Source organism: Monodelphis domestica, chromosome 1, assembly GCF_027887165.1.
Source record: "Monodelphis domestica isolate mMonDom1 chromosome 1, mMonDom1.pri, whole genome shotgun sequence".
Taxonomy (NCBI): Eukaryota; Metazoa; Chordata; class Mammalia; order Didelphimorphia; family Didelphidae; genus Monodelphis; species Monodelphis domestica.
In genome coordinates this window covers 516,915,656-516,941,845 of record NC_077227.1, presented here as the reverse complement: position 1 = coordinate 516,941,845, position 26,190 = coordinate 516,915,656, and the positions used below count along the sequence as shown (strand labels likewise).

Sequence of the window (26,190 nt, the reverse complement as noted above, 5' to 3'; positions counted from 1 at the left end):
AGAGAGATTATTCTACCTTAGCCTCTACCCTGTGTCCTGAGGACAAAGGAAAGTTTCCAACTCTGACCCTAGTCTTGTTACATGAAATGGCTTATCACTCTTATTCCATCCACTTTCCCTTTCCCCTCCACATTCCCCTTAACTTCAATACAATCATAAAATCCTTTTTTTTTCATTCTTTCTCCTAATACACTTAAATTCCTTTGTCTCACTCTTAGTATGGCAGGAAGAGCTATGTGGTGAAGGGCATGGCTTTCTCTCCTGATTCCACTAAGATTGCCATAGGACAGACTGACAACATCATCTATGTATACAAGATTGGAGAAGATTGGTAAGTCTAGTGACAGTGAAAGTGGATGACTGGGAAAATATGAGTAGAAGGGAAATGATGGGTCTAAAGAGGAGATAATAAAATCTGCCCAAAAGACAAAGGCATTCCTTATGGTTCTGGTGCTTTTGTCATTGTGCTTTCCCAGTCCATTCTGAGGAGAGTCCATTTTACATAAAGCAGTAGCACTCTATCCCTACTTAGCAATTGAGATATGGATAGTGTCATTGAATCTTTATCATTTACAAAACCATGGCCACTCAGAATCCCACGTAGGCTTCCTTAATACTCCATGGAACCTATATAGATAGGATCTAAATACAAATGGATCTAAGGAGATAGTTTGGTGGTATTTTCCCTTGCTGCTCTTTACTCAAAGCTTCTTTTTATCATTTTAATTTATTTTTTATTTTAATTTTAGCAAGTTGATTCTGCTTTTGATGCCTTTTTTTTCCTTTTTTCGGGGTAGGGGTGACAAGAAAGTGATCTGCAACAAATTCATCCAGACGGTAAAGTATTATGCCCCCTCGGTATAAGTTATTGGGACAGATGCATTTTTATCAGGAGGTCTAACTACCCAAGAGTTCCTTAGTCTGACGTCTGGTGCTGACTCCATTGCCAAGGAGGTAGTTTTCGCACTACTCGTATTTATAGGCTTTTTCTTTTTGAGCTCAGTTGTGTCCTTCCATACAAAAGACCAGAGTAGTGCTACTGTATTGACTGGTTCTGATAGTTATAAGCAGTGCTAATTCCACAAAACCTTTTTTTCTTTTTTTCCTTATAGAGTGCAGTTACTTGTTTACAGTGGCCAGCAGAATACATCATTGTTTTTGGACTGGCTGAAGGGAAGGTAAAAGAGGGAAACACAGGAGACTATTCAACAGGGCCTCTTCTCCTTTAGGATCATATCTATATATAGTATTAGTGTTTATTTTATAAAGGTAAGGTGATTAACCATAGTCATACCAAATGACAGTGGAATCCAAAAAAGTTTTTATATCTAGTTCTAAACCTGAGCTTAATTTTACAGTTAAGGAATAGGCTATTTTAGACTAAATTTTCTAAGTCTTGAACACGTGCAGTCTAGTCCCTTTGCTGACTTTCTTCAGGGTCAAGTAAGGAAAAAGTTCATCTGGCTTCTTACTCTTTCAGGTCCGTTTGGCAAATACTAAAACCAATAAATCATCTACCATCTATGGGACAGATTCTTATGTGGTGTCACTAACATCAAAGTAAGAAAGGGAGATATTGCTAGAGGTTGCCAAGAGGGTGAGAGTGGGGGGAAGGGAGCATAAAGATATTGGAAGTGGGTAAATGCATGATTTTAGAGGGACTGAGTTAGAGGAATGAAGGGAGCCACAAGTTGGAATAGGGCTTGAGGGCAAAAAGATCATTTGATTACTGGGATTGAGTTTCTTACTGTGATGGGGATAAAATACTGGACTTAGAGACAAGTAAGACTTGGGTTTGAATCCCAGTCCTGACACTTATGAACTGTTCTCTCTCTCTCTCTCTCTCTCTCTCTCTCTCTCTCTCTCTCTCTCTCTCTCTCTCTCTCTCTCTCTCTCTCTCTCTCTCTCTTCTCTCTCTTTCTCTCTCTCTCTCACACACACACAGAGACTTTTTTCTCCTTTGTAAATAGGAATAAAAATTATGTAACATTTACTGTGTGAGATTGTTGTTAAATTCTAATGAGATTATTGGATACAGATGGAGCCTTTTATAAACTTTTAAAGCACTTTATTATTACTTTATTTTTCCAAAATCTACTTTTTCTCTTGTCTTTCCAGTGGATCTGGGAAAGGAATTCTTTCTGGTCATGCTGATGGCACCATTGTCCGATACTTCTTTGATGATGAGGGCTCTGGAGAATCACAGGTATGTGTGGTAAAGGATCCTTTGAAATCAAGGGTGAAGGTGAAGAGTAGCTTGGAGCTTCACAGAAAGAAGAAAATCAGGAGACTTAGATGTTTGGTTTTGAGAAGTCCAGGGGACTAGACTCTTAGAAGAGAGAGATATGGAGAACCTGAGGCTAAGAATTCCTGAGAGCAGTAGGTATAAGGATAATAGAAATTAAGGGATTGAAAGTACATGAGACTAAAAATGGAATGAAAACTCTGGGGAAAGTAGATTGTATGACTGTGGGTCTGGTCATTACATGTTGATCAGTGTGTGTAGACCCACAAGACTTACAAACTAATTTTTAAAATATCAATTCATAAGAGTAGTCCTCCATCTTATTAGTTATTGTGTGTATTGTGGGCAGTTGTCTCCTGGATATTGATCAATTTGTATATGTGTATGTATGTGTTGTCTTTGTAAAGGATATTTGGTTTGTGTAAGTAGGATTTCTCTTATGTTAAGGGAATAATTTCTCTAGGGAGAACATGGTCAGAATAAATATGAAAGAGATGATAAAAAGAAGGGATTTTTAAGGATATTGAAATAAAAGTCAATGTGACTGCTTCCTCTATTCCTGTTCTAGGGAAAACTGGTCAGTCATCCATGTCCACCCTATGCCTTGGCTTGGGCATCTAATAGCATTGTGGCTGCTGGCTGTGACCGAAGGATTGTGGCTTATGGAAAAGAAGGCCATGTATTACAAACTTTTGATTATAGCCGTGATCCTCAGGAACGCGAGTTCACCACAGCTGCAGCCAGTCCTGGAGGTCAAGCTGTTGTACTAGGAAGTTATGACAGGTAGGACAGCATGGTTGAACAGTCATCCCTTCGTCTTGTCCTATCTTTCTCTGTACTTCCTTTTAATCTCTTCTTATTATTGCTTCTTTAATCTCCTTGGTCTCAGACTCCCTATTTTTGTCTTTTTTACATTTCAGTCTTCTTTCATTCCTTTGTATGTACCCCTTATGTACCTCTTTCCTAAATTACTTCTTCCATCTTCCTTTTCTCCAGCTTTTACCTATTTCTCTATCTTTAAGAGCTGACCTCACTACCTTTCTTCTTACCCTAACCTTCCTTTCTACAGTTCACCTTTCCATCATCACCCTTCTGTCTTCTTCCCAAGTCACTTTGAAGTTTGTGTTCTCCTTTCCCACTAGACTTCTCTCCTCATGCTCTCTTATTGATCTTTTTTCCTCACTAATGAAGGGGAAATATTTTTCCCATTGGTACCCCATTTTTATCTCCTTCCATACTCCTCTACTCAAACCCCTGTTCTTTCTACATATCATTTGCTTTATGTCCTTAAATCCCTAGACTTCGAGTGCTGAATTGGAGCCCTCGACGAAGCATCTGGGAGGAGGCAAAACCGAAAGAGATTGCCAACCTATACACAGTCACTGCCCTAGCCTGGAAGCGGGATGGTTCCCGACTTTGTGCAGTATGTTTGCCTAGAATCCCCTTCTTGACAAGAACTTTTCCTTTTCCTAGGAAATCCTCCCTTTCCCTAGGGATATTTACCTGATCCTATTAGTAACTCTACCTTATTTTGATCCTATTCTACAAATCCAGGGACTAGAAGTAGTGAGGAGGAATTCAATCTTGGAGTTTACTGGGAGAATACAAATGTCCCAACAGTTTGTGATTCCCTTCTTCTGCCATCCTTTGCCTTTGTAATGCTCACATTATCTTTCCTCCAGACATTCTCTGTGGCCCCAGATGTTTCTCCCTGGTTCATAATACTGCCTCACTACTTTCTAATGGCTCCCAAATGCTGCCATCTTTTCTTACAGGGTACATTGTGTGGTGGGGTAGAACAATTTGATTGCTGCCTCCGAAGAAGTATTTACAAGAACAAGTTTGAGTTGACGTATGTAGGACCTAGCCAGGTAAGTAGGACACATTCTAGCCATTCAGGCCTTGCCATAAGTTCCCAGCTTTGTACTATTTCCTTTCCCCCAGTGTATATCACTATTATATCAAAGGATAACTATTTTCATCACAGCCAAGCTTCAATGAAGAGCAGGTCACATCAGGGTAGCTCTTTAGAAGTCCTTCATTTTAGAGAAGAGACTGGAAGACCCAAGAGCTTTGAAACCAGACCCTAGAGACTGATTCTCAGCCCTTTTTAGTCTGAAATTGTCTTGAGTATAAACCAACACAGGGAAGAAGCTCAGGTTTACATGCTACTTTAAGGTTTACAAGCATTTTTCTCACAACTCTGTAAGAGAAATAGTACAAGTATTATTTTTCCCTTGTTTCAGATGAGGACACAGACCTTAAGATAAAATTCTCACAGCCACATACCCACTTAGTTCTAAAGCTGCACATCAGACTTAGACTCCCTCGTGCTAAATCTAGCCCTGCTTCCTCTATACCATACTGCAATAGAGGGTACTCATTTAAATTTTTTTTTTTACTGACCTGTGATTTCATTAGTATAGGGAAATTCTGGTAAGGAGATTCCCTCTACCAATGCAGTTAAACACCTGTTCTGCAACTTAAAATTGCCTGAGGCACTGAGAGATTCAGGTACTGAAAAGGGTCACACATCCACTATGTATTGAAGGTTGGATTTGAACTTGGGATTTACTGACTCCAAGGCCATTTCTCTGTCAATTATACCATACTGCCTTTTAAGTCTTTTTTAAATTGATATCTTGTTTTTACTAATATAAATAGCTAGCATTTATGTAGTCCTTTCAGGTTTGTAAAATACTTTGTAAATATTACCTATATTGTTTTTACTTCATGACAATCTTGAGATAAAACATGCACCCAGATTCATGAGATTTTGATTCCCCTTCCATCTGAGTGGAGAGACCCAAGCTACAGAGGGAAATAGGGGATGGGAGATTGGGAAGGGACACATTCTCTCCCATATTATGACTCCAGGACATTTGGCTTTGACCAAAGTGACTAGGTAGGACAAAGTAGGTCAAAGACCAGAAGTACAGAGAGCCAAGAGCCAAGTGTCTGTACTGGCAGATAGACATAGATGGCCCTGAACCCAATGAGAGGATAGCCCAGGGTCCAGACTTTGAATCCCGTAGCAGCCTCAAGGTATTACAGGGCCAGGGTCTATAACCAGACAGAAATTCCAGGTCTTGCTCCCTTTTTCCCCAGACTCTTTCCCTTCCCTACTTTCAATCCAGCCTAAGGAAAACCTTCCTATACTAGGCTTTGCTTCCCTCAGATGCCCAAGTTCCTGAAGGCCAGATGACCAGCACTAGAGGCTGATTTCAATGTAAGGTCAATGTCCAGCCCAGAGTGAGAATGTTATCTTATTTCTTGAGCCCCTGGGACATGTCCAGAGCCCAAGGGCAAGTACTAGAGCTAGATTCAGCAGTTTCCTCAGCAGGACCAGGACTAGATGGGGCCAGGGCCCAGGACCAGGCAGAAATTTAAGGCTCTTACTCCCAGGGGACACAAAAGCAGGCAGACAGACCCTGATTCCCTGGGAGGGGCCCACCTGCCAGGCACTCTCTCTAATAGCAGTCAGAAAGGCTGGAAGAGTGCTAGAATCCAAGACTATGCAGAACCCTTACTCCCATCCACCCAGGGACCAACAGATAGGCAAACAAGCAGGCAAGCCCTGAGCCCAAGGAGAGCTACAGATTCCATGCTGCATGCCACCCTTAGCAGTCTCTGGGCCATCAGCTTCATTTCCAAATATATACCTTCTCCCTTCTCTATCCAGTGAGCTATCCTTTATAACAAAAGATTAAAAGAAAAAAGTTCAGCAAACCAGCCCATGCATCAATTTTGTCTGACAGTGTGTACAGCATTCCATTTGCAAAGTCCCTCACCTATGCAAAGAAGGAGAGGGGTAAATTTACTTAACTCTTCTGCATGATCATGCTGCATTTGATCCTGGAGGTGATTGGTCATTATTATTATACAGAGTTCAGGTTTCTTTTTTGTTTATTTTGTTTGCATTGTTATAGACATTATGTATACTGTTTTCTTGGATCTACTTATCTAATTCTGCATCAGGTCATAGAAGTCTTCCCATATTTCTCAAAACTCTTCATAATCTTCATTTACACTCTTATACCACATTTTGTTTAGTCATTCCCCAGTTAGTAGGCATTTTGTTTCCATTTCTTTTTTTTTCTATCCTGTAATTTAATTGGTGTAGGCCTCTCCATTGTGTGACAAACCTCCTCTCACCCATGCATTTCTGTGCCTGGGACAACTGATACCACTGACAAGCTTTAGAGAGTTGCCCAGGGTACCCAGAAGTCAGGTTATTTGTCCAACATTTCACAGTAAGCACGTATCTGAAATCTCCCTGATTATGTGACTGGCTTTCTATCTACTGTGCTACATTGCCTCTATTATCTAGTTCTTTCTTACTATAAAAATTGGAGATGATCAAGAGGGAAGACACTAAAATTAAGAAGGATCAGAAAGGCTTCCTGTAGAAGGTGTGATTTTATCTGGAACTTGAAGGAAGCCAGAAGTTTGAGTAGTCTAGGGATGGGAGACAGCCAATGAAAAAGCCCAGAGTTAAAAAGTGGAGTGTCTTATTAAAGGAACAGCATGGAAGTCAGTGTTATTGAATTGAAAAACATGTGAAGGGGGTGTAAGAAGGCTAGAAAGGGGAGGAGGGGGCAGGTGTATGAAGGCCTTTGAATGCCAAACAATTTTTTTTTATTTGATCCTGGAGGTTATTGGAAACTACTGGAATATAATGAGTAGTGAGAGTGACGTGGTCAGACCTAAACTTTAGAGAAATCACTTTGACAGCTGAATGGTCAATGAATTGGAGTGGGGGGAGACTTGGGGAAGGCAAGCTATTGCAGCAATCTAGGCATGAAGTGTTGAGAGCCTGCATCAAAGTGGTAGCATTGTCAGGGAAGAGAAGGGGACATATGTGAGAGAGGTTACAAAGGTAAAACTGACAGGTCTTGGCAAGATTGGAAATGAGGAATGAGAGAGAGTGGGGAATTGAAGATGACACCTAGGTTGGGAGCCTGGGTAACTGGGAGGATGGTGGTGCCCTCAACAGTAATAGAGAAATTTGGAAGAGAAAAATAATGAGTTCCATTTTGGACATGTTGAGTTTGTCTATGGGAAATCCAGTTCAAGATTTCTAATAAGTAGTTGGAGATATGAGAGAAAGATTAGGATTAAATAAGTAGATTTGAGAATCATAAGCATAGAAATGATTATTAAATCCGTGGAAGCTGATAAGACCACTAAGTGAAATAATATAGAAATTGAAGAGAAAGTGGCCCTTTGGGACATTCACAGTTAGTGGGTATGACCTGGGTGATGATCCAGCAAAGGAGAGAGAGAAAGAATTGTCACATAGATAAAAAGAGAACCAGGAGGGAGTGATGTCCCAAAAAACCTAGGGAAGAGAATATCAAGAAGAAGAAAATGATCAACAGTGTCAAAAGGTGCATAGAGTTTAAGAAGAATGAGGATCAGGAAAAGACCATTAGATTTGGCAATTAAGTGCCTGTTAATAAGTTTGGAAAGAATGGTTTTGGTTGAATGGTGATTAGAAACCAGACTGTAGAAAGTTAAGCAGAAAGGCAGTTGATATTTATACAAGTTATTATGTTGAGGTATCAGCACTTTGCTCCTTTTACATTCTCTATCTGCTTTATTCCCAATATCCCATTAAATCAATACCAGCTCTGGCCTGTGCTTTTGGAAACCCCAGAATAAGTGAAAAGATACTGACCTCTTTCTAAGATGAAATGTTTGAGAGGCAATGTGCTATAATGGGAAGAGTACTGACTTAATATTGATAAAAAAAAAAATTAGGTTGAAATCCCAGCTCTATTACTTATTATCTGTATGATCTTAAATATAGTCACTTCCCTCTGTGGGCCTTAGTTTCTTCATCTGTAAAATCTGTAATCTCTAAGGCCTCTTTAGCTCTCACCATGCTATGTAGTGGTTCTCTGTGCACTGCCTTCTCCCCAGGTGATTGTGAAGAATCTTTCATCAGGCACTCGTGTGGTCCTCAAGTCTCACTATGGGTATGAAGTAGAGGAGGTGAAGATTTTGGGCAAGGAGAGATATCTGGTAGCCCATACCTCAGACACACTGCTTCTAGGGGACCTGAATACCAATCGACTCAGTGAGGTAGGGACCAAGGATTTGGGGGGCTATATGGGATAGATGATAGGAGTCTTTTTGCCTGAGGAATGGGAGGTGGGAGATGCCTTTAGGCTCCTAGACATTTTGATTCTAGATGACTGGATATTAATTTAATTTAACATTTCAGTGTTAAAGGTCTGGTGCTTGTACCTAGAAGGCTAGGTGGCTGGGGCAGAGAAATCTCTCAAAAGTATGACAATGGATTTGAATTCTTAACATGGCAGCATGGGAGAGAGGGAAACCAAGAGAATAAGAACAAGATCTGCCACCAGAGCTTCTTTGGGTAGTAACTGCTATTAGCCTCCTTCTGGTTTTCTCCTATCATTCTTCCCTCACCTCCTAGCCTCTTGGATTTATATCTTAATTAATCTTCTCTTCCTCTACTGCAGGTGGCATGGCAGGGATCTGGAGGCAATGAGAAGTATTTCTTTGAAAACGAGAATGTGAGTGGAGCTGAATTTCTGGACCACCTGGCTCAGCAATCCCTTGACTATCCCAATCTTCCCTATATCTCACTTCCCAATCTAGAGACCAGGCAGCGAATAGAGAAGATAATGGTGGGGAAGAGAGATGATTAAGTAGAGAAGTGAAGCAAAGTAAAAATATCAAGCTTGTCAGTGTGAGAATCATGTTCTAGGTTGCCACACTCTGCTACTTTTTTCTCTCTGAAATGAAATCTTTAATACATTAGTGTCACTCTTCTCTAGGTATGCATGATCTTTAATGCTGGGGAACTGACTCTGGTGGAGTATGGGAATAATGACATCCTTGGCTCTGTACGCACTGAGTTCATGAATCCCCACCTCATCAGGTAAGACTCTAAAGTTCTTGGAACTCCTGAGCCCCAGAGACCCTATCAGGGATGATTTTCACTCTGATCCCTTCAAGTGAAATTAGCACTCAGATATAACCTGCTTCAAAAACAGAGTGTATGTTTGGGGTTTGGTTAAAGAGCTAACCTGGTAGTGAGCAAAATTCAAGCTCTTCTTCTAACATTGGGATTCTGGGCAAGTTATTTAATCTCTCAGTACTCCAGGCAACTCTTTTCGACTATATATTGCTGAGAAAGTCCAAAACTTCATTATAAAGGGAGTTCTTCATCTGAAGCTTCCTACTCCACTGAAATCACAGATCTGGACAAAAAGAAAAATCAGTATCAAGATGCCAAACCCCTAAACCTTGTTTATATCTCATTACTTTTCTTGAAGTGTGCGTATTAATGAGAGACGTCAGCGGGGAATGGAAGAGAACAAGAAGCTGGCTTATCTCATAGACATTAAGACCATTGCCATTGGTAAGAGCCTTCCTTCCATAGTTCAAACAGACCTACTGTGCAGCCACTTTGTACTTAACAGCTCAGAGCCCCAATATCCTTATCTGTAAAAAATGAGGATATTAAGACTTTGTATTGCTTGTCCTCCAAAACGTAAAGCCCAATGCCAATGTGAATTATTATTGTCATAGTATATATTTACTTATCCACATCTTTATCTAAAGCATAAGGCATTGTGGTATAATGGACAAAGAGTCAGCCTCAGAGTCAGGAAGACCTGGCTTCAAGACCAACCTCTTACCTATATTGACTTAATCTCTTAGTGATCTCAAGCAATTTTGCTTGGAATAGAACTTGCTGAAATGTGGCCATCTACCTTTCTAAAGAGAGCTTCCTCACTAGTAATTTCTCCATACTAAAGAAATCACAAGTCTGGAACACCCCAACCCTTCCCAAAGTAAAATATACAAAGAAAGTTACTGCATTCATTTTTAGTCTTTTTGTCTCTGTTACAGTCATTCATTGATCATAAGCCTAAATATTTATATAACAAAAGGCAGACAAGTTGTTTGTGTTGGAATTAGTGGTAAATAAGGAGACTAGGCGTGTGATTGGCACTCTAGAGAGGGAATCATAATCACCCTGAAAAGGCTTTGCCATCTAATTTGCCAGGCTTAGATGCTGTGACCTAAACCCTGATTGACCACACTCATGCTCCATGCTACCAATTTAGCTATGGTTTCATAGAATCACTGATTTTTAGCATTGGAAGGGGCATCTACTCTAACCTCTACTCCCATTTATAACATACCTGACAAGTTTTTTCTTGAGGTCCCCATGGAAAGGGGAATCTACCTCCTCTCAAGACAGACTGTTTCACTGTGAGACCAATTTAGTTTTAAGTGATCTCTAGAGCTTGATGGGCATTATTTAGTCCAGTCCTCTAATTTCACATATTGAAACTCTGGGAAGTTTTAATGAAGATAGAGTCCCAGGGTGGGGGTTTGAAGGTCTGGGGACTAAAGAACCCAGTTCTAGATTCATTCTGAGGAAAAAGGACCACAGAATCCTTACAAATGGAAGTTCAGGGAAAGGGTTAGAGATGAGATGTTCTATTTTCTCTACTTTAGGTCTGGCAGGTTCCTGATAGTCCCATTCTTCTGGAAATATTCAGAGTCAAAGCTATGCTATTGCCTCTATTGCTTCTCATAAAACAGCACATCTCTGTTTGTGCCTGGATGGGACATGAAGCCTGACTTTGTGTTAGGTACCCTAAAGTGAAAATATCTCGTTTTACTTTAAAGTTTATAAAGTGCTTTCTTCACAACCCAATGAGAGAGACAGACAGTGGAAGTCTTACCATATTCATCTAGATGAAGAGACTGAGGGTCATAGAGAAGGCCAGTGATCTCTTGCCAGTGATTACACAACTTATAAATGGTCCCACATGGTTTTTCTAGTCCTACTGTTGTTCATCTTTCTCCTTCCCTACATCTATCTGTGCTCTTCCCTCAATCTTCATATAATAAGGATATAATTACTCTTATCAACCAAGCAAATATTTATATGAACATAAACATGAGGTGCATTTCATTTATAAACTGTATATTCTTAGGGTGAATATTAAACTGAGATTATGTTTCTGAGGTTTCTTTTTGGTTTGTCCCAATGAGGTCTTCCAGCATCTTTGATGTTATGGTCACACCAGAATTTCCAGTCTTATCTGGGCAGGTTCAATGCTGGTTGATCTCTTTTGAGATCCTCCTGGTTTAGCTCTGTTCTGACTAAGAGAACCAAGTGAGGCCAAATTATACAAAGAATTTTCCCTTCCCATGCAGCCCCAAGAATCCCATATAGAATTATAGTCTTTGGACTAGCATGAACTCTTTAGACCTCCTAAAGACCTGAATTCAACCCTTGAAATTCCAGAACAGAGCCAACATTTTAAGTATCCTAACAAAACAGTTTCACATCACTATGTAATATACTCAGGGCTCAGAATAAGCCTTTTTCCAGACTACATTGATACTCAGTGGTTGGACCCATGGAATGACCCTTCTTCTCCATTCTGCAGTGGACTTGGTAGGTGGCTACAACATTGGTACCATCAGCCATGATAGCCGTGTGGACTGGTTGGAGCTCAATGAAACTGGACATAAGTTGCTCTTCAGGGACCGAAAACTTCGAGTAAGATGCTGGGCTGTAGGACTGATCATTTTGGCAATAGCCAGAGGCACAGTTTATAGGGGGCATGGTATAGGTAGTGCTAGTAGTACTTGAATGACATGTCTAGCAGTGCAGATTAGGGCATTGTATTGCTGGTGCTGCTATCTGGTAATGTCTACATCTTGCTTCCTCTATACACTAACATATACATCTGTGGATGGCTTAGGAAGGACTAGCACAGGTTGCCTGAATGATCAGTATCCATCCCTCTATTTCCATCACTGTAGCACACTGTATTATAGCTGCAAGAAGATGTGGGAAAGGGGGTTAGTCATCAGTGCATACCAACTCACTTAGGATTTCTATCATTTGGGAACTTCCACCCCTTGTAAATCCTAATCTCTTTGCCCAACTAATTTTACCTACCCATGCTCCAACTATTAAGGTGATTTCTCTTTTGTTTTCTCATTAATTTATGAACTCACACCTTAAAGGTGATTTCTGATAAGTTTCAGTGCAATACAACATCATATCAAAGTTCTATAAAGAGGGCAAAGAAATGTTTTTCTTTAAGTGAAAGACAAATTGTAAATACCAAACCTTTTGACATGGTCTAGGGCCCAGAACCTAATATGATTCTGGAGCTGATCTGGAAGTATCAGTCTAGGCTCCCATATAGTGGGTCAGTGGTCACTAGAGGCCTGTGCTCTGCTAAAGGGCATGTACATTGCATGCCTTTCTGACTCATTGGTTTCCCAGAATCAGAATGTTTCAGCATGGACTGTATACCAGGGGTACAGCTTTAGGGCCTTGAGGTATGGTGTACCTGACTAGATGCAACCTTACCTCAAAAAATCACACATTCACCAAAAAGTCTTCAGTTATTTACCAGCTATTTGTTCCTGCTGGGAGGACACCCTCACTGCATCTCCTACTGATTTTCTTTCCTCTACCTATCTTTTCCTCAGTTGCACTTGTATGACATTGAAAGCAGCTCCAAGACGATGATCCTCAATTTCTGTTCTTATGTGCAATGGGTACCAGGAAGCGATGTGCTGGTAGCTCAAAACCGGAACAGCTTATGTGTGTGGTACAACATCGAGGCACCTGAGAGGGTTACCATGTCCTCTATTAGGGTATGATGGGGCCTGAGAAGGGCCAACAGTATTGTATTAATTCAGACCTTGAGGTGCTCTAAGGAATTGATGTCATCTCAGATTTTGGTGCACAGTAGTTAGAATTTTCAAGATTTTCAGCTGAGATACAGAGCCTTTAGGGAAACACAAAAGGTCCTACAATATGATGCAAATAGCTGTCTGTGCCACCCTTCAAGACCACCACTGAATGTTCTTCATACTGAGGTAATACCAATTTGGTGTGTCTACTTATAGTTTAGAAGAACCTCAACTAGGTGAATTCTAACTAGATCTGCCTCCTTATATATTCTGATTTGTTGGGGGGAATCCTAGTTTGGTCCAGTGTATTTCAGATAGCTTTTCCCTCAGCACTGTCCACCTCCCTAATTAGACATTTTCAAGAATTCCAGATTAGTTTTAGGTGTGCAGAATAGAGAATATCCTGACCTATATATTCAGAATAATTTTGGAGGCCCCAACATGTTTAGGGGTGCCTTGAAACTTAATAGGGCTAATTGGTACTATCTCTGTTGACATCAGTGCAGTTTTTGCCTTTTGGATGACTAAAGGTTTAATAATATATAATAAATATTGAAATTATGTGCCTCCAGATAGGACCCTCAAGATGGAAAATAAATGGGAGTGGGTGAGGGTAGGCTTAGTCTCTTAACAGAATATTAATCCAAAGAAGAGATATTAATTCAGACTCTGGCTGTGGGGGAATCCACAGGGTGATGTCGTGAGTTTGGAACGGGGTGGAGGAAAGACAGAGGTGATGGTGACTGAAGGTGTGACGACTGTTGCCTATACATTGGATGAAGGGCTTATCGAATTTGGGACTGCCATTGATGATGGCAACTACACCCGGTAAGGGGATGGGGCAGGGGCACAGGGAGGCAGGGTTAAAACTAGAACAGAAAAGAACCTGGTTTGGGTAATGCTTCACCTGATGAGGAAGACTGGCTCAGGGAGAAGGAGGGCCATTAAGAGCCATTTTCCTTCCTCATATATACACCTGCTCTAGTAATCCAGTGTTTTGTGTTTTCTAATTCTGTGGTTATTCCTCATGTCACTTCCTAGAGCAGCTGCATTCCTGGAGACTCTGGAAATGACCCCAGAAACAGAGGCGATGTGGAAAACGTTAAGCAAACTGGCACTAGAAGCGAGACAGCTACACATTGCAGAAAGGTAAGTCAGATGATTGGGTTGAGGTACTGAAAGTTTTGAGGCCTGGAGAGGCAGGAAAAGTAGGTACAACCATATTCCAATCTTGACTTCCTGAGTCTTTTCTTAGTGCAACCCTTCCTAGGACCCTCTCAAACTAAAATTATACATTTCTTGAAACTATAGGAACATTCTTTCTACTACATTTTTGCACTTTTTAGTTGTTCACTAACTACAATCCTTATCAATCCCATCCAGACATAGACCTCACCACTTTGCTGTTCCAGGTGCTTCTCTGCTTTGGGCCATGTAGCAAAAGCTCGGTTTCTACATGAGACCAATGAAATTGCAGACCAGGTGTCCAGAGAATATGTAAGTACAAGCTTTTCAATGCTTTTAGTCTTTCAAACTGGAATTCCTCAGTTTCTTAACTTTGTGATTTATAGCTTTCTGGTCACCACTGTACATTTCTACCAGCTCCTAGTTCCTCAGTTCTCTTGACCAAAATTTTCAGTTTTCAGTACCCTGATTCCTTAGCTTTAACCCTGTTGTAGCCCTTCTTTCTGTCCAGTTATATGCCTATCCTTTTCCATGCTTCCTCACTGCACACATTGAAAGTGTCTCCTTCTTTGGCAGGGTGGGGAAGGAACTGACTTTTACCAGGTCCGAGCACGTCTGGCCATGCTGGAGAAGAACTACAAATTGGCAGAAATGATCTTCCTGGAACAAGTAATAGAATGTGTTTGCATGGACATGGATAAGTAATCTAGAGAGGCAGGAGAAAAATTCATATAGGGTGAGGAAAAAGTGGTAGAGAAGTAAAAACAATAACTATAAACTGCTTTTACTCAAAGGTTGGAGAGTGAATTTGGGGAGAACATTGCATAGATGATGCTGGCTTGAAAAGTGTATGATAGAAGGCCAAAGTGAATTCCCTATAATTGTGATGAGCTCTCAGGGCCATCCAGCAGAAGAGAGCCAGGCGATTGGTCAGTAATCCTCATGCCTTCTTCATTTTCCTATTTCCTCTCTTATCTCTCAGAATGCTGTTGAGGAGGCTATGGCCATGTACCAAGAGCTACACCGTTGGGATGAATGTATTGCTGTGGCTGAGGCCAAGGTATAGATTGTTCTCTATAGCTCTTCAGAAGTAAATTTCCCTTTTCATCTCGCTTCAGAAACTTTTTTTCCTTTTGTAGACAAGACCAGAAAGTAGAGACAGGGGGATAACTAGGTGGCTCAGTAGATATAGCGTCAGTCATGGTGTTGGGAGGTCCTGAGTTCAAATCTTGCCTCACATATTTCCTAGTTGTATGTCCCTGGACAAGTCACTTAATTCCACTTACCTAGTCCTTGCCACTCTTTTGCCTTTGATCCAATCCTTATTATCGATTCCAAGACAAGGTAAGGGCTTTAAAAAGTTGGGGGGGACCCTATTCAGACTGGTAGAATATTAGAAATCTCATCATCTTTCTCCTCTCTACCTAGGGTCACCCTGCCCTGGAGAAGCTACGCAGGGGTTATTACCAGTGGCTAATGGATACACAGCAGGAAGAAAGGGCAGGTGAATTACAGGAAAACCAGGGAGATGGACTGGCTGCGATCAGCCTCTACCTTAAAGCTGGACTCCCTGCCAAGGCTGCTCGGTTGATTTTGGCTCGAGAAGAACTACTGGCCAACACTGAACTAGTGGAACACATCACCTCAGCCCTTATCAAGGGAGAGTTGTTTGAGAGAGTAAGACAAACTTCCTAGTGTCTGTTTCCCTAACAACACCTTATCCTGTAATCAACACTACATTCCTGGGGCCCAGTACCCCTGTACTCACCAAAGAGGAGCTCTTTGATACCCTAATTCTTCCTTGGCCTGATTCTTTTACTCTTTATTCTGATGTTTGTGATGGGAGAGGTAATTCTTTAGCAACAATAGCTTTGGCGTTATATCTTAAGATTTTCCTTATAGTTGTAATAACAATAATAATTAGCACTTAGATAGTGCCTACTATGTGCCAGATATTATACTAAGCAGCTTAAAAATATTACTTTATTTGATCCTCACAACAACCCTAGGAGATAGGTGCTATTATTATCCTCATTTTACTTTTAAGAAAAGGTCAAAATTACACAGCTAGTAAGGGTCTGAGGCAGTTTTGAACTCAGGTCTTCCTGACTCCAGTCCCAACACTATCCACCACACCACCAGCTCCCTCAATTTGATCAATATTTTCTCATTTATTCTTCATTACCCTGTGAGAGACAGGCCAAAGAGATGGAAATTAAACTGAATGACTTAGTCACACACCTAGGTAATGCGATAGTTAGAATGAGATCAGTGACATCCTAGTCCCAGAATCCTTCATTCCCCATGCTGTCTCTCCTAGTACATGGGCTGGATCCCTGTATTAACATGGTATATGTTACTAGGCAGGAGATCTGTTTGAGAAGATCCGGAATCCCCAGAGGGCCCTTGAGTGCTACTGTAAGGGCAACGCTTTCATGAAAGGTAACAGTGACTTCAACCATGTAACTGCTTATGTACCTTCTGCAGAGACTTAGGTATACTCCTTCCCTTCACTGGCCCCCATTTTCTCTTCTTTGGTTTGATTCTGCCTAGTTTTCCCCATTCTTCCATACCTCACCATCCTCCTGTCCTTCATTTTCTTTCTTCTTTTTTTAAACCTTACTTCTATCTTAGAATTGATGCTAAGTATCAGTTCCAAGGCAGAAGAGTGGTAAGGACTAAGTAGTTGGAGTTTAAGTGACTTGTCCAGGATCACACAGCTAGGAAGTATGAGACCAAATTTGAACCCAGGACTTCCCTGTCTCCAGACCTGGATTTCAATCCATTTAGACACCTAGCTGCCTTTGTTTCTAATTTCTTTTTCCTGTTCTGTGCTCCACATCCTGAAAGTCTGAGCTGGGTTCTTTGCTTTGTCTCTGGCAGCGGTGGAATTGGCCCGTATGGCATTCCCAGCTGAAGTTGTACGACTCGAAGAGGGATGGGGGGACCATTTAGTGCAACAGAAGCAGCTTGATGCCGCCATCAATCACTATATTGAAGCCAGGTATGAAGAGGAAGCCAAGAGGGTGGGTTTGCAAGTGGGAGGCAGGAGTGATGCGGGGGCAACTAAATTGGGGATCAAAGTGCTAAGAGAAGACAGGTCCCAGAACAAGAAAGAGCATGAGTTGGAGTGATTCCTTCTGTCGCTTGTCAACATACCACTCTGAACTCAACCTGAATGAAGGAATGGAAAAGCACTTGGAAAAGCAAATGGCTCTCTTATGTTTGTCTTCAGATCTGGCCATGTTTTTGTTGCCTCGTCTATTAACAACATCTCTTCTCTTCTCAATGCCAGGTGCTCCATCAAGGCAATTGAGGCTGCTCTTGGGGCCCGTCAGTGGAAGAAGGCAATTTATATCTTAGATCTGCAGGACAGGAATACTGCATCCAAGTACTATCCTCGTGTGGCCCAACATTATGCATCCCTCCAGGAGTATGAGGTGAGGAGTTAACCACCCAACATTACTAAGTCCAGAAGCACAATCTAGAACCTCTCACCAAGTACAAGACTTCTGAGGGACAATCCCATCCACCCACAGTATATTAGAAGGACCAACTCAGAACTCTCCTTTCAGAAATAAACAAAAACCCAGGTAGATATACCCTGTTGCTAATAGCCTTAGAGAAACAGTTGGTCAATACTGAACCTATAATCATCATAATAATAATATCTGACATTTATATAGCACTTTGATTCCTCACAATGTGCTTTATTATATGTTACTTCATTTGATCCTTCTATAACTCTGCAAGATACTATTATCCCCATTTTACAGATGAGAAAGAAGGCCTAGAGGGGTTAAGTAGATTGCCTTAATGTCTTGTAAGTAGTACAATCAGGACCAAAGCAAAGGCCTTCTGACTCCCAAATCCAGTATTCTTTCTCTGCTTTCTCTTTATCTAAGTCATCCAACTAGTTTAATTAAGTCTAACAGCCCCTCAAGAAACATAAAGTGAGACCATAGCCCTCCTCCCCTGTAAATGTGAGTATTGCTTTATACTACATAAATATAAGATGAATTCCCCCCTTGAACTTCTTACATTGTTTTAGTACTCTTCTGTGCTAAAGGAATATAAAATGGATAAGACCCTAATCCTCCACTTGTAATCCCATCTAATCTTTCTGCCTCTACTAAAAGCATCAAGTAAGAAAACTTCATTCTCCCTCAATTGGTTTCCCACACTAAGCCTAAATTACATTTTGTGCTGTAAGAGCAGGAGGTTCATAATGTTGAGAGGGACTTGATCTTACAGTACATTCTTATCTCTGTTTTCTCTCCCCACTAGCTATTTCCAACTCTTTGCCTTGATAGTTTATTTTTTATTTATTTAATATTAATTTAATGTTTTGGTTACTGTCTATTATTAATTAAATTAATGTTAAATATTTAATAAAGCCCACTTTCCCTCTTCCAGATTGCAGAGGAGCTGTACACCAAAGGAGATCGGACAAAAGATGCCATTGACATGTATACCCAGGCTGGGCGCTGGGAGCAAGCACACAAGGTAGGAAATAGAGTGGGCTGCCATTGTGGTCATATTTCTCTGGATTCCTAACAATGGCCCTTGTCAGCTTGAGAGTACACTATATATTAGGTCAGGTTAATCTCTAGGCTCCAGCATGAAGAGAATTGAGTAAAGGAGTCAATTGTTTCCTGTCCTTCTTACCTTAGAGGGAAAAGATAGAGAGAAAAGCCATGGGAGCCATGGAGATTGATCTCCCCCTCCTGAAATCCTAAGCTCCAGGGGGTGATTTTGCTTCAATCTCAAAGGTGTGGGGAATGAGCACACAAAAAAAAAAATTCCTACACTATTTCCTAACTCTTGAAGATTTCCTGGTCTTTGCAGGTCAAAGGCAAAGCTTAGGCTTCCTTGAAATTATCTTGGAATATAGCAAAAGGATTTTAGCAAACTTGTTATGGTTTTGGAGAAGTGCCATAGTTCCTATTCTGTGACTTGGGGATTCACAGAAGTCATGCCAACCTTTTCATCTCTTACATATGCCCTATAGTTTCCCTTGTCCCTAAGTAGCAAGGGGGAGCATGCCAGGGACTACTCATGGCTCTCTGTGTCTCTGGACAGTTGGCAATGAAATGCATGAGGCCGGAGGATGTGTCTGTGCTGTACATTACCCAAGCTCAGGAGATGGAGAAGCAGGGGAAGTACCGAGAGGCGGAGAGGTAAGGGGGAAAGAGGCAAGAATAGGAAATAATGATAATAATAAAAATCACATTTATGTAGCTCTTTAGGCTTTTCAAATACTTCCTTCACAACTTCCCCAGGGAATAGGCAATACAGCTATCATTGTCCCCATTTTAGAGATGAGACCAGAATAGTGAGAAATGAAGTTACTTAAACCCCATGGTCATTCATCAGAGAGGTATCTGAAGAGGCATCTGAACCCAGATCTTCTGACTCAAAGTCTACCTTTCCATCTGTTAAGACCATGCTCAGGGAAAAGAAAGGAAGGAAGGATGCATCAAGAAGAAGGGGAAATTTAATGTCTCATCTCAGAAGAGGCAACAAGATATAGTCAAAGTCCTAGGTTTGATACCTGACTCCAATATTTAATAGTCTTGTGGTTTATAGATAAGTCATCTCTCTGTGCCTCAACTCCTTCTCTATACTCAGATCCTTGAATGGAGCTCACGACCTCATTGATTCTGGATTCTCACAGATTATTCTATGTGACTTATCCATTTCCTCCAAAAAGCTTGCCATAGCAGGTCTACTCAGCATGCTGGAGGCCTTCCTTGCTCTCTTTCCACACCTTGAGGCCACTCTGGCTGCCCGTTTGTTAGCTCTCCTGCCACATGATCACTTCATCTTCTCTTTGGCCCCCATTTTTTTTATGGCATCCTTTACTCCTATTCTGCAAAGTTCTTCCCTGGTTATGGGTCACAGCCTATTCACACCTATCACATGCCTTTCCACTGTCCTCTATGTGATACCCATCTTTAGTGTAAGTGGTATTCCAGGTTTTGCTTTCATATAGAAATGTTTGTGTTTAAAAGACAGGCTTTTGCTGTCACAGGAAGCTTAGGGTCATTGTCCCCATGGCAATCCAGCCCACCCTCCTCATACTCTTCCTCCTCCTCTTCAACTCTGGGCCAGCTCTTTGTTCATCTGGACTGCCTCTCCCAAAGAAACACTGGAACAAGCTCAGTAGGATTTCCATTCAGTTGCATGTTGAAATCTGGGCAACAGGCATTCTTCATCCATTTTGTCTTTTTGTGCATATGGACAAGCTAAACTCCTTTGAGTGATTACATATCTATTTCTGGAAACTCTGTATCATTTTAGGGCATCATGAAGTCATCATAATATCATCCCAAACAGCATCTTGTGGGACCTCACCATCCACTAAGATTCCCTCCTCAACTTGGACTACACTGGACCCTCCTCCATCATAGAACAAACATTTCCTTCTTCTGTTCTTCATCAGATATTTTTTATCAGAGGGTCATTAACTGAGTTATTTTGTTGTTACATCTTATAGGGAACAATCTTGATAGGTAGACAGGAGATAACTACTTGTGAAAAAAAAAGCCATTAAAGTGTTTGATTCTTCTGAGTCAATACTTTTTTCAGTCAGTTGTGAGATGTTAGAGATTATTGAATATCATTTGATAAAGCCTTTCTTGTTTCTTACCTAGATGCTTATTGAGGATGGCCTTAATTTGTACATAGATGATCCTCATAAATATTTTGTATAGATGGGAGAGTAGGCATTGATCTTTTCACTTTCTTTGTTATCAGTTAAAGGCCTAGATTTTTTCTACTCCTCTGATATCTTCCCTTCCTTTAATTACCTTGTAAATTTGCCCTTCAATGCTCCCATAGTTTTATCACTTCTAGCATAAACCTAGGTATATTTACATATATTAGATCTTTTTATATTTAATCCAATTCAATTGCTTTCCCTCTCTTTTTTACTGTTTACACTTCCTCTGTCAGCACCTCAGGTTTGTGTACGAATGTGGAGTTCCACTATCCTTGATGGGAGAGAACAGTTGTATATTTTTTATAAATCTTTTCTATTTTTCCCCCATTTCTGTCCTCTTCCCATTTTCATCCTTGGGTGACTTTGGAATGTCTTTACTTAGATATCTTGTCAAGCTTTTTTTAGACCGATTTTACCCTCAATTTCTTATGTCTGCTTCTTTCCCTTATCTATAAAGTGGAAATGTCTGCCTCATTATTGATAAAGAAAATATTTTGTAACTGGAAAATGCTATGTAAAAGTGCCATAATCCTATTGCTGATCTCTTGGGGATCTTGGGAATCTCTGGATTCTAGGGGAGAGTATTTGGGGTAAAGAATGTTTTCACTACCCTTAGGCTTTATGTGACAGTGGAAGAGCCAGACCTTGCCATTACTATGTTCAAAAAGCACAAATTATATGATGACATGATCCGCCTTGTAGGGAAGCATCATCCAGACCTGTTGAGTGACACCCATCTGCATCTGGGCAAGGTGAGACATTTCCCCATCCTGATCCATCTTTCCCTTAACCTATATCTATCTTCCTTTCTCTCTACACTGGCTTATCATTCCCCAGGAGCTAGAGGCTGAGGGCCGCCTACAGGAAGCTGAATATCACTACTTAGAAGCCCAGGAATGGAAGGCAACTGTGAATATGTACCGGTCTAGTGGGCTTTGGGAAGAGGCTTACCGGGTAAGGAGCAAATTTGTTTCTCCTCACCATCCAGTAATTATCAGCTTCTTTAACAGCTTGGTTTCATCTGATTCCTGGCCAAAGATCTGTACCCTGAATTAGAAGTAGATTTGAAACAAGGAATCAGAGGAGGGAGGTGGGAAAAAATGCCCCTGGTGCCTAGGGTAAAGATCAGATAATATAGAGTAGTGATGACAAACCTTTTAGAGGCCAAATGCCCAAACTGCAACCCTCATACTGCATGTGAGCCACATCCTTACCCCAGACAGGGGAGGGAAGAAGCACTCCCGTTGGGCTGCTGGGCACAGAGACGAGTCAAGAGAGAAATGTCCTCAGGCATGGTGGAGAAGAGGAGGGGAGTAGCCCCCTTTAGCACACATGCCATAGGTTCACCAACGTGGGAATAGAGCAACCACACATCTCTGAACTAAAGAATCATTGGGTAGCTCTTCCTTTTAGGTGGCAAAAGCACATGGAGGTGCCAATGCCCACAAACATGTGGCCTATCTGTGGGCAAAAGGTCTTGGGGGAGAAGCTGCTGTTAGGCTACTCAACAAATTAGGACTCCTGGAAGCTGCCATTGACCATGCTGCTGACAACTGGTAAGACTGTAAACCTTTTCTCTCACTTGTCATTAGAAGTAGTCTCAAACTCCATGGGGCTATCTCCATTCCTGCCTCAGAGATAGGACACAATCTACTTAGGATAGTACCAGTTATAAAAGTTTACATTCCTATAAAATGGAGATAATAGCACATTTCTTCCCAGGGTAGTTAAGAGGATAAAATTGTTAATAATTAATAAAACAAAAACTGCCCATGAAAAAATTTGGAAGTTAGGATTAAAGAAATGTGAGACCTTTGGAGAGAAGAGGAGCAGGAAGAAAGCTAGTATTTTCCCTTTTCATTTTGTGGGGTTCAAGTTAAAGTTAAACTGTTAGTTTTAGGATGTCCTGGGGATAGGGAAAGGCCATCTTAAGTGTAAAATGACTTTGCTTACTCCATTCGTCACCCAACTCCCAAAAATATGAACCACATTTGAGCCAAAATTAATTCTACCCCATGTTCTTATAAATAAATGTTTTTGAACATATTTTATTTTTACATCATAGTAATCATTGTCTCTGCTCCCTCCAAAACTGAATCCTCCCTTATAACCAAGAAACAACAGTCATTCAAAAATACCTGATATAGAAACATTGTATGACAATGAATACAGTATTCTACCCAAATAATATCTCATTTATCTCTGCTGAAAGAGGGAAGCTATATATTTCACTTTCTGTTTTCCAGAATAATAATTGGTTTTTCATCTACTCAGAGTTTGACTTTCTTTTGGTGATCTTTCCCCTGTACATTGTGAAAGAGATGTTCTTACAAAGCCATATATTTGTACCAGTACAACTGAGGCAGGGCTGGGCTGAGTGGAGGACAAGAAAGACCTTCACAGATATGCAGCCAGGAAGAAAAATGGGACCCCACTTGTGAAATGTGTAAAATAAATGTGAAAAAAAAATACAAGTAAAAGGAGTATCCCAAGATTGGCTGGGGAAATGGGAACATGTTTTCCATGGTATCCACTCCAAAACACAGGACCCTGGACTTGGCAGCCCAATAAAACTACCCCTGCTTTCTTTCCTGTTTCCTCTTCCAAAGGAACTTTGTCTCTAAAGGAGGGAAGAAGTTTTAGTGTATAGGGAATTATGTGTTTCTATCTTTCCAAGTGCAGACTCTCTGTGTCTGTCATAGAACTAAATTTCATATTGACATGGGGTAGCATTAATAATTCTGGCCCAAGTATGGTTCCCATTCTTTTGGGGTAGGTTAATGAATGAAGGGAGGAAGCAAAGTAATTTGATATTCAAGATCAACCTTCAACGTCTATATATAAGCCTTCTGGGAAGCTAAAATTTGTTTCCACTGGATCAAAAGTGAGATTTTCTTAAGCAAATGAGAATAACACCAAGATAAAATTGAATAAAAATTTAAATTTAAAAATTAAATAAAAAAATAAAATTAAAATGGGTTATTTGATTTTTCTCTGGGTCAGTTAATTTAGGCAGGTAATGTTTCATAATAATATCAATGGGCCTCAGGAGATAATAAAGAGTCTGCAATTAGTTTACTAAAGTCATCACAATGAAAATATGAGGAAATCACATTGATGAGATAGACTAATGCTATGACAATCAAGTATATTTTGGAGGGAAAAAAAGGGTAAAAAAATGAATCAGATGTGATGATACCAATCCCAACTGGCCTGTCTTTCCTCTACATACTATATTGCCCACTTTTTTTATGCTTACTCTCCACGCCTGCAAGCCTAGCATACGTTATCTTTTTAATAATGCCTGTGTACCTCTGCCATCCCCCTAGAGAGCAAAGAGCTCTCTAAAGGGCCAAAAAATAGCTGCTGCCAGAGAACCCATCTCTCCTTTTCTCTGATGCATTTCCCAATTTTTCTTATCTTTTTCTTAATCTTTACCTTTTCATTTATCTTGCCATCATTTCTTAGTTTTTATTTTTCTTTGGCAAGTGTAAAAATTGAAATAGGTAAACTTTATCTTCATCTTTGTTCCAGCTCCTTTGATTTTGCTTTTGAACTTGCTCGACTTGCTCTCAAACACAAAACTCCTGAGATTCACCTCAGATATGCCATGTACTTGGAAGATGAGGTATGGTCCCCTGCTCTCAGAGTCTTCCTTTTGCATCCTTAAGTTAATGTCAATGCCTTTGAAAACTGTGACCCCCAGTAGTTTTTTAGTGGTGTGGCCTCCCCTTTCCCTGAACAGGGTAAATTTGAAGAAGCTGAAGCAGAGTTTATTCGAGCAGGGAAGCCCAAAGAGGCCGTCCTCATGTAAGTAAACTATGGGATTTATACCTAATTAGTAAACTCAATGCCCTTCACACAGGATATAGCCTTTTCCATATATCCCATCTTTTCAAATGATTCTATTCTGTACTTTTTTCTCCTCCTTTTAACTGATTTTTGTGAGTAGGTTTGTCCACAACCAAGACTGGGAGGCAGCTCAACGAGTGGCTGAAGCTCATGACCCTGACAGTGTCTCTGAGGTGCTAGTAGGGCAAGCACGGGGGGCCTTAGAGGAAAAAGATTTTCAGAAAGCTGAAGGGCTGCTACTTCGGGCCCAGAGACCTGGATTGGCCCTCAACTACTACAAGGTACAAAGCTAGTATGAAAGACAAAGAAATAGGGTGGAAGGGTGGAAGGGCCTAGATACTTAGAGTAGGCAATGTGACTTCAAAGAAAGCCTGGAGAACAAGAGAAATGAGAGTAGAAAAAGAGACCAAGAGACCTGGGATGACAAATTTGTGGGCTGGTAGGTAGGAGTTTTGAATGTTGGGATGAAAGTCAGTTGTGGTGGTTTTCTATCCTCTAAAATATCTTGAAACCCCCATAAATATACTATTAACAGGAAGCTGGGCTTTGGAGTGATGCTCTTCGAATCTGTAAGGATTATGTGCCTGGGCAGCTGGAGGCACTGCAGGAGGAGTATGAACGGGAAGCTACCAAGAAGGGTGCCAGGTATACACCATTAAGGAAACCAGGGAATGGAAGGCCAGGGTGGAGAGGGCATGAAAGTAGCAGGGCAAAGTAGGAAGTTATGGTAATTATGATATTCAGCTGCCCTATTCCCCCAGTCTCTGTCATTCCTACCCCTTCCATGCATGTACTTGGCTTTCGCCATGGACTCCTTTTTCTCTTCAATAGGGGTATGGAGGGACTGGTGGAGCAGGCTCGGCAGTGGGAACAGGCTGGTGAGTATAGTCGAGCTGTGGACTGTTACCTCAAAGTTCGTGACTCTGGAAGTGCCAGCGGAGCCAGTAGCCTTGTAGAGAAATGCTGGATGAAGGTAAGGGACCCCACACCTCCCTTACCTGCTCATTGTTTCTTCAGTGGTATACCCCCTCATATATTTCCTTGGATGTCCCATTTTTAGCTCTCCAACAACTTTAATACACACTGAAAAGACACAAAGAGAATAAAAAAACACAGTCTTTACCCTCAAGGAACCCATAGTCTATTTGGAGGCATGAAACTACAAGCCTCGTATACTGAGCAAGTGGGAGATGTAATTAAATGCTAACTTACACAGACTATACAGTATTGTAGAGCACTCTCTTTCATGGAGGAGGAAGGGTTTAATTAAGAATTTAAGTGCTATGAGAAGGATGATCTGGGGATGGCAGAACACAGGCTGTTCCTAAACTGCTTTGGGGAGTAGGTAGTTTCCAGATAGTTCCTAGCTCTTTCTTCCTAGAGGATCAGGGAGTCATCTGGAGTGGTAGCAGACCTTCCCTTTTGACTTATCTTTCTTGCCAAGCAGTCATGGCTCTAGAGTAGTTTC

At 41.0% G+C, this 26,190-nt stretch overlaps 1 protein-coding gene across 1 annotated transcript in view; it reads left to right on the top strand.

Annotated features, from left to right (window-relative positions):
- IFT172 (intraflagellar transport 172) overlaps positions 1–26,190 on the top strand; it is a 42,263-nt gene that overhangs the window by 4,506 nt on the left and 11,567 nt on the right. Inside the window, exons 3-35 of the mRNA XM_001371181.4 lie at positions 219–331; positions 798–837; positions 1,113–1,178; positions 1,481–1,560; positions 2,119–2,206; positions 2,814–3,028; positions 3,545–3,668; positions 4,021–4,116; positions 8,171–8,332; positions 8,737–8,790; positions 9,055–9,158; positions 9,556–9,641; positions 11,695–11,807; positions 12,755–12,922; positions 13,653–13,789; positions 14,003–14,110; positions 14,374–14,458; positions 14,723–14,815; positions 15,129–15,206; positions 15,575–15,823; positions 16,510–16,588; positions 17,030–17,150; positions 17,442–17,586; positions 18,563–18,652; positions 19,229–19,326; positions 21,487–21,622; positions 21,708–21,824; positions 22,284–22,426; positions 24,405–24,498; positions 24,616–24,680; positions 24,823–25,003; positions 25,258–25,367; positions 25,554–25,695. Of these exons, the coding sequence (XP_001371218.1) occupies positions 219–331; positions 798–837; positions 1,113–1,178; positions 1,481–1,560; positions 2,119–2,206; positions 2,814–3,028; positions 3,545–3,668; positions 4,021–4,116; positions 8,171–8,332; positions 8,737–8,790; positions 9,055–9,158; positions 9,556–9,641; positions 11,695–11,807; positions 12,755–12,922; positions 13,653–13,789; positions 14,003–14,110; positions 14,374–14,458; positions 14,723–14,815; positions 15,129–15,206; positions 15,575–15,823; positions 16,510–16,588; positions 17,030–17,150; positions 17,442–17,586; positions 18,563–18,652; positions 19,229–19,326; positions 21,487–21,622; positions 21,708–21,824; positions 22,284–22,426; positions 24,405–24,498; positions 24,616–24,680; positions 24,823–25,003; positions 25,258–25,367; positions 25,554–25,695 (3,780 nt within the window). The remainder of the gene's footprint in view (positions 1–218; positions 332–797; positions 838–1,112; positions 1,179–1,480; positions 1,561–2,118; positions 2,207–2,813; positions 3,029–3,544; positions 3,669–4,020; positions 4,117–8,170; positions 8,333–8,736; positions 8,791–9,054; positions 9,159–9,555; positions 9,642–11,694; positions 11,808–12,754; positions 12,923–13,652; positions 13,790–14,002; positions 14,111–14,373; positions 14,459–14,722; positions 14,816–15,128; positions 15,207–15,574; positions 15,824–16,509; positions 16,589–17,029; positions 17,151–17,441; positions 17,587–18,562; positions 18,653–19,228; positions 19,327–21,486; positions 21,623–21,707; positions 21,825–22,283; positions 22,427–24,404; positions 24,499–24,615; positions 24,681–24,822; positions 25,004–25,257; positions 25,368–25,553; positions 25,696–26,190) is intronic.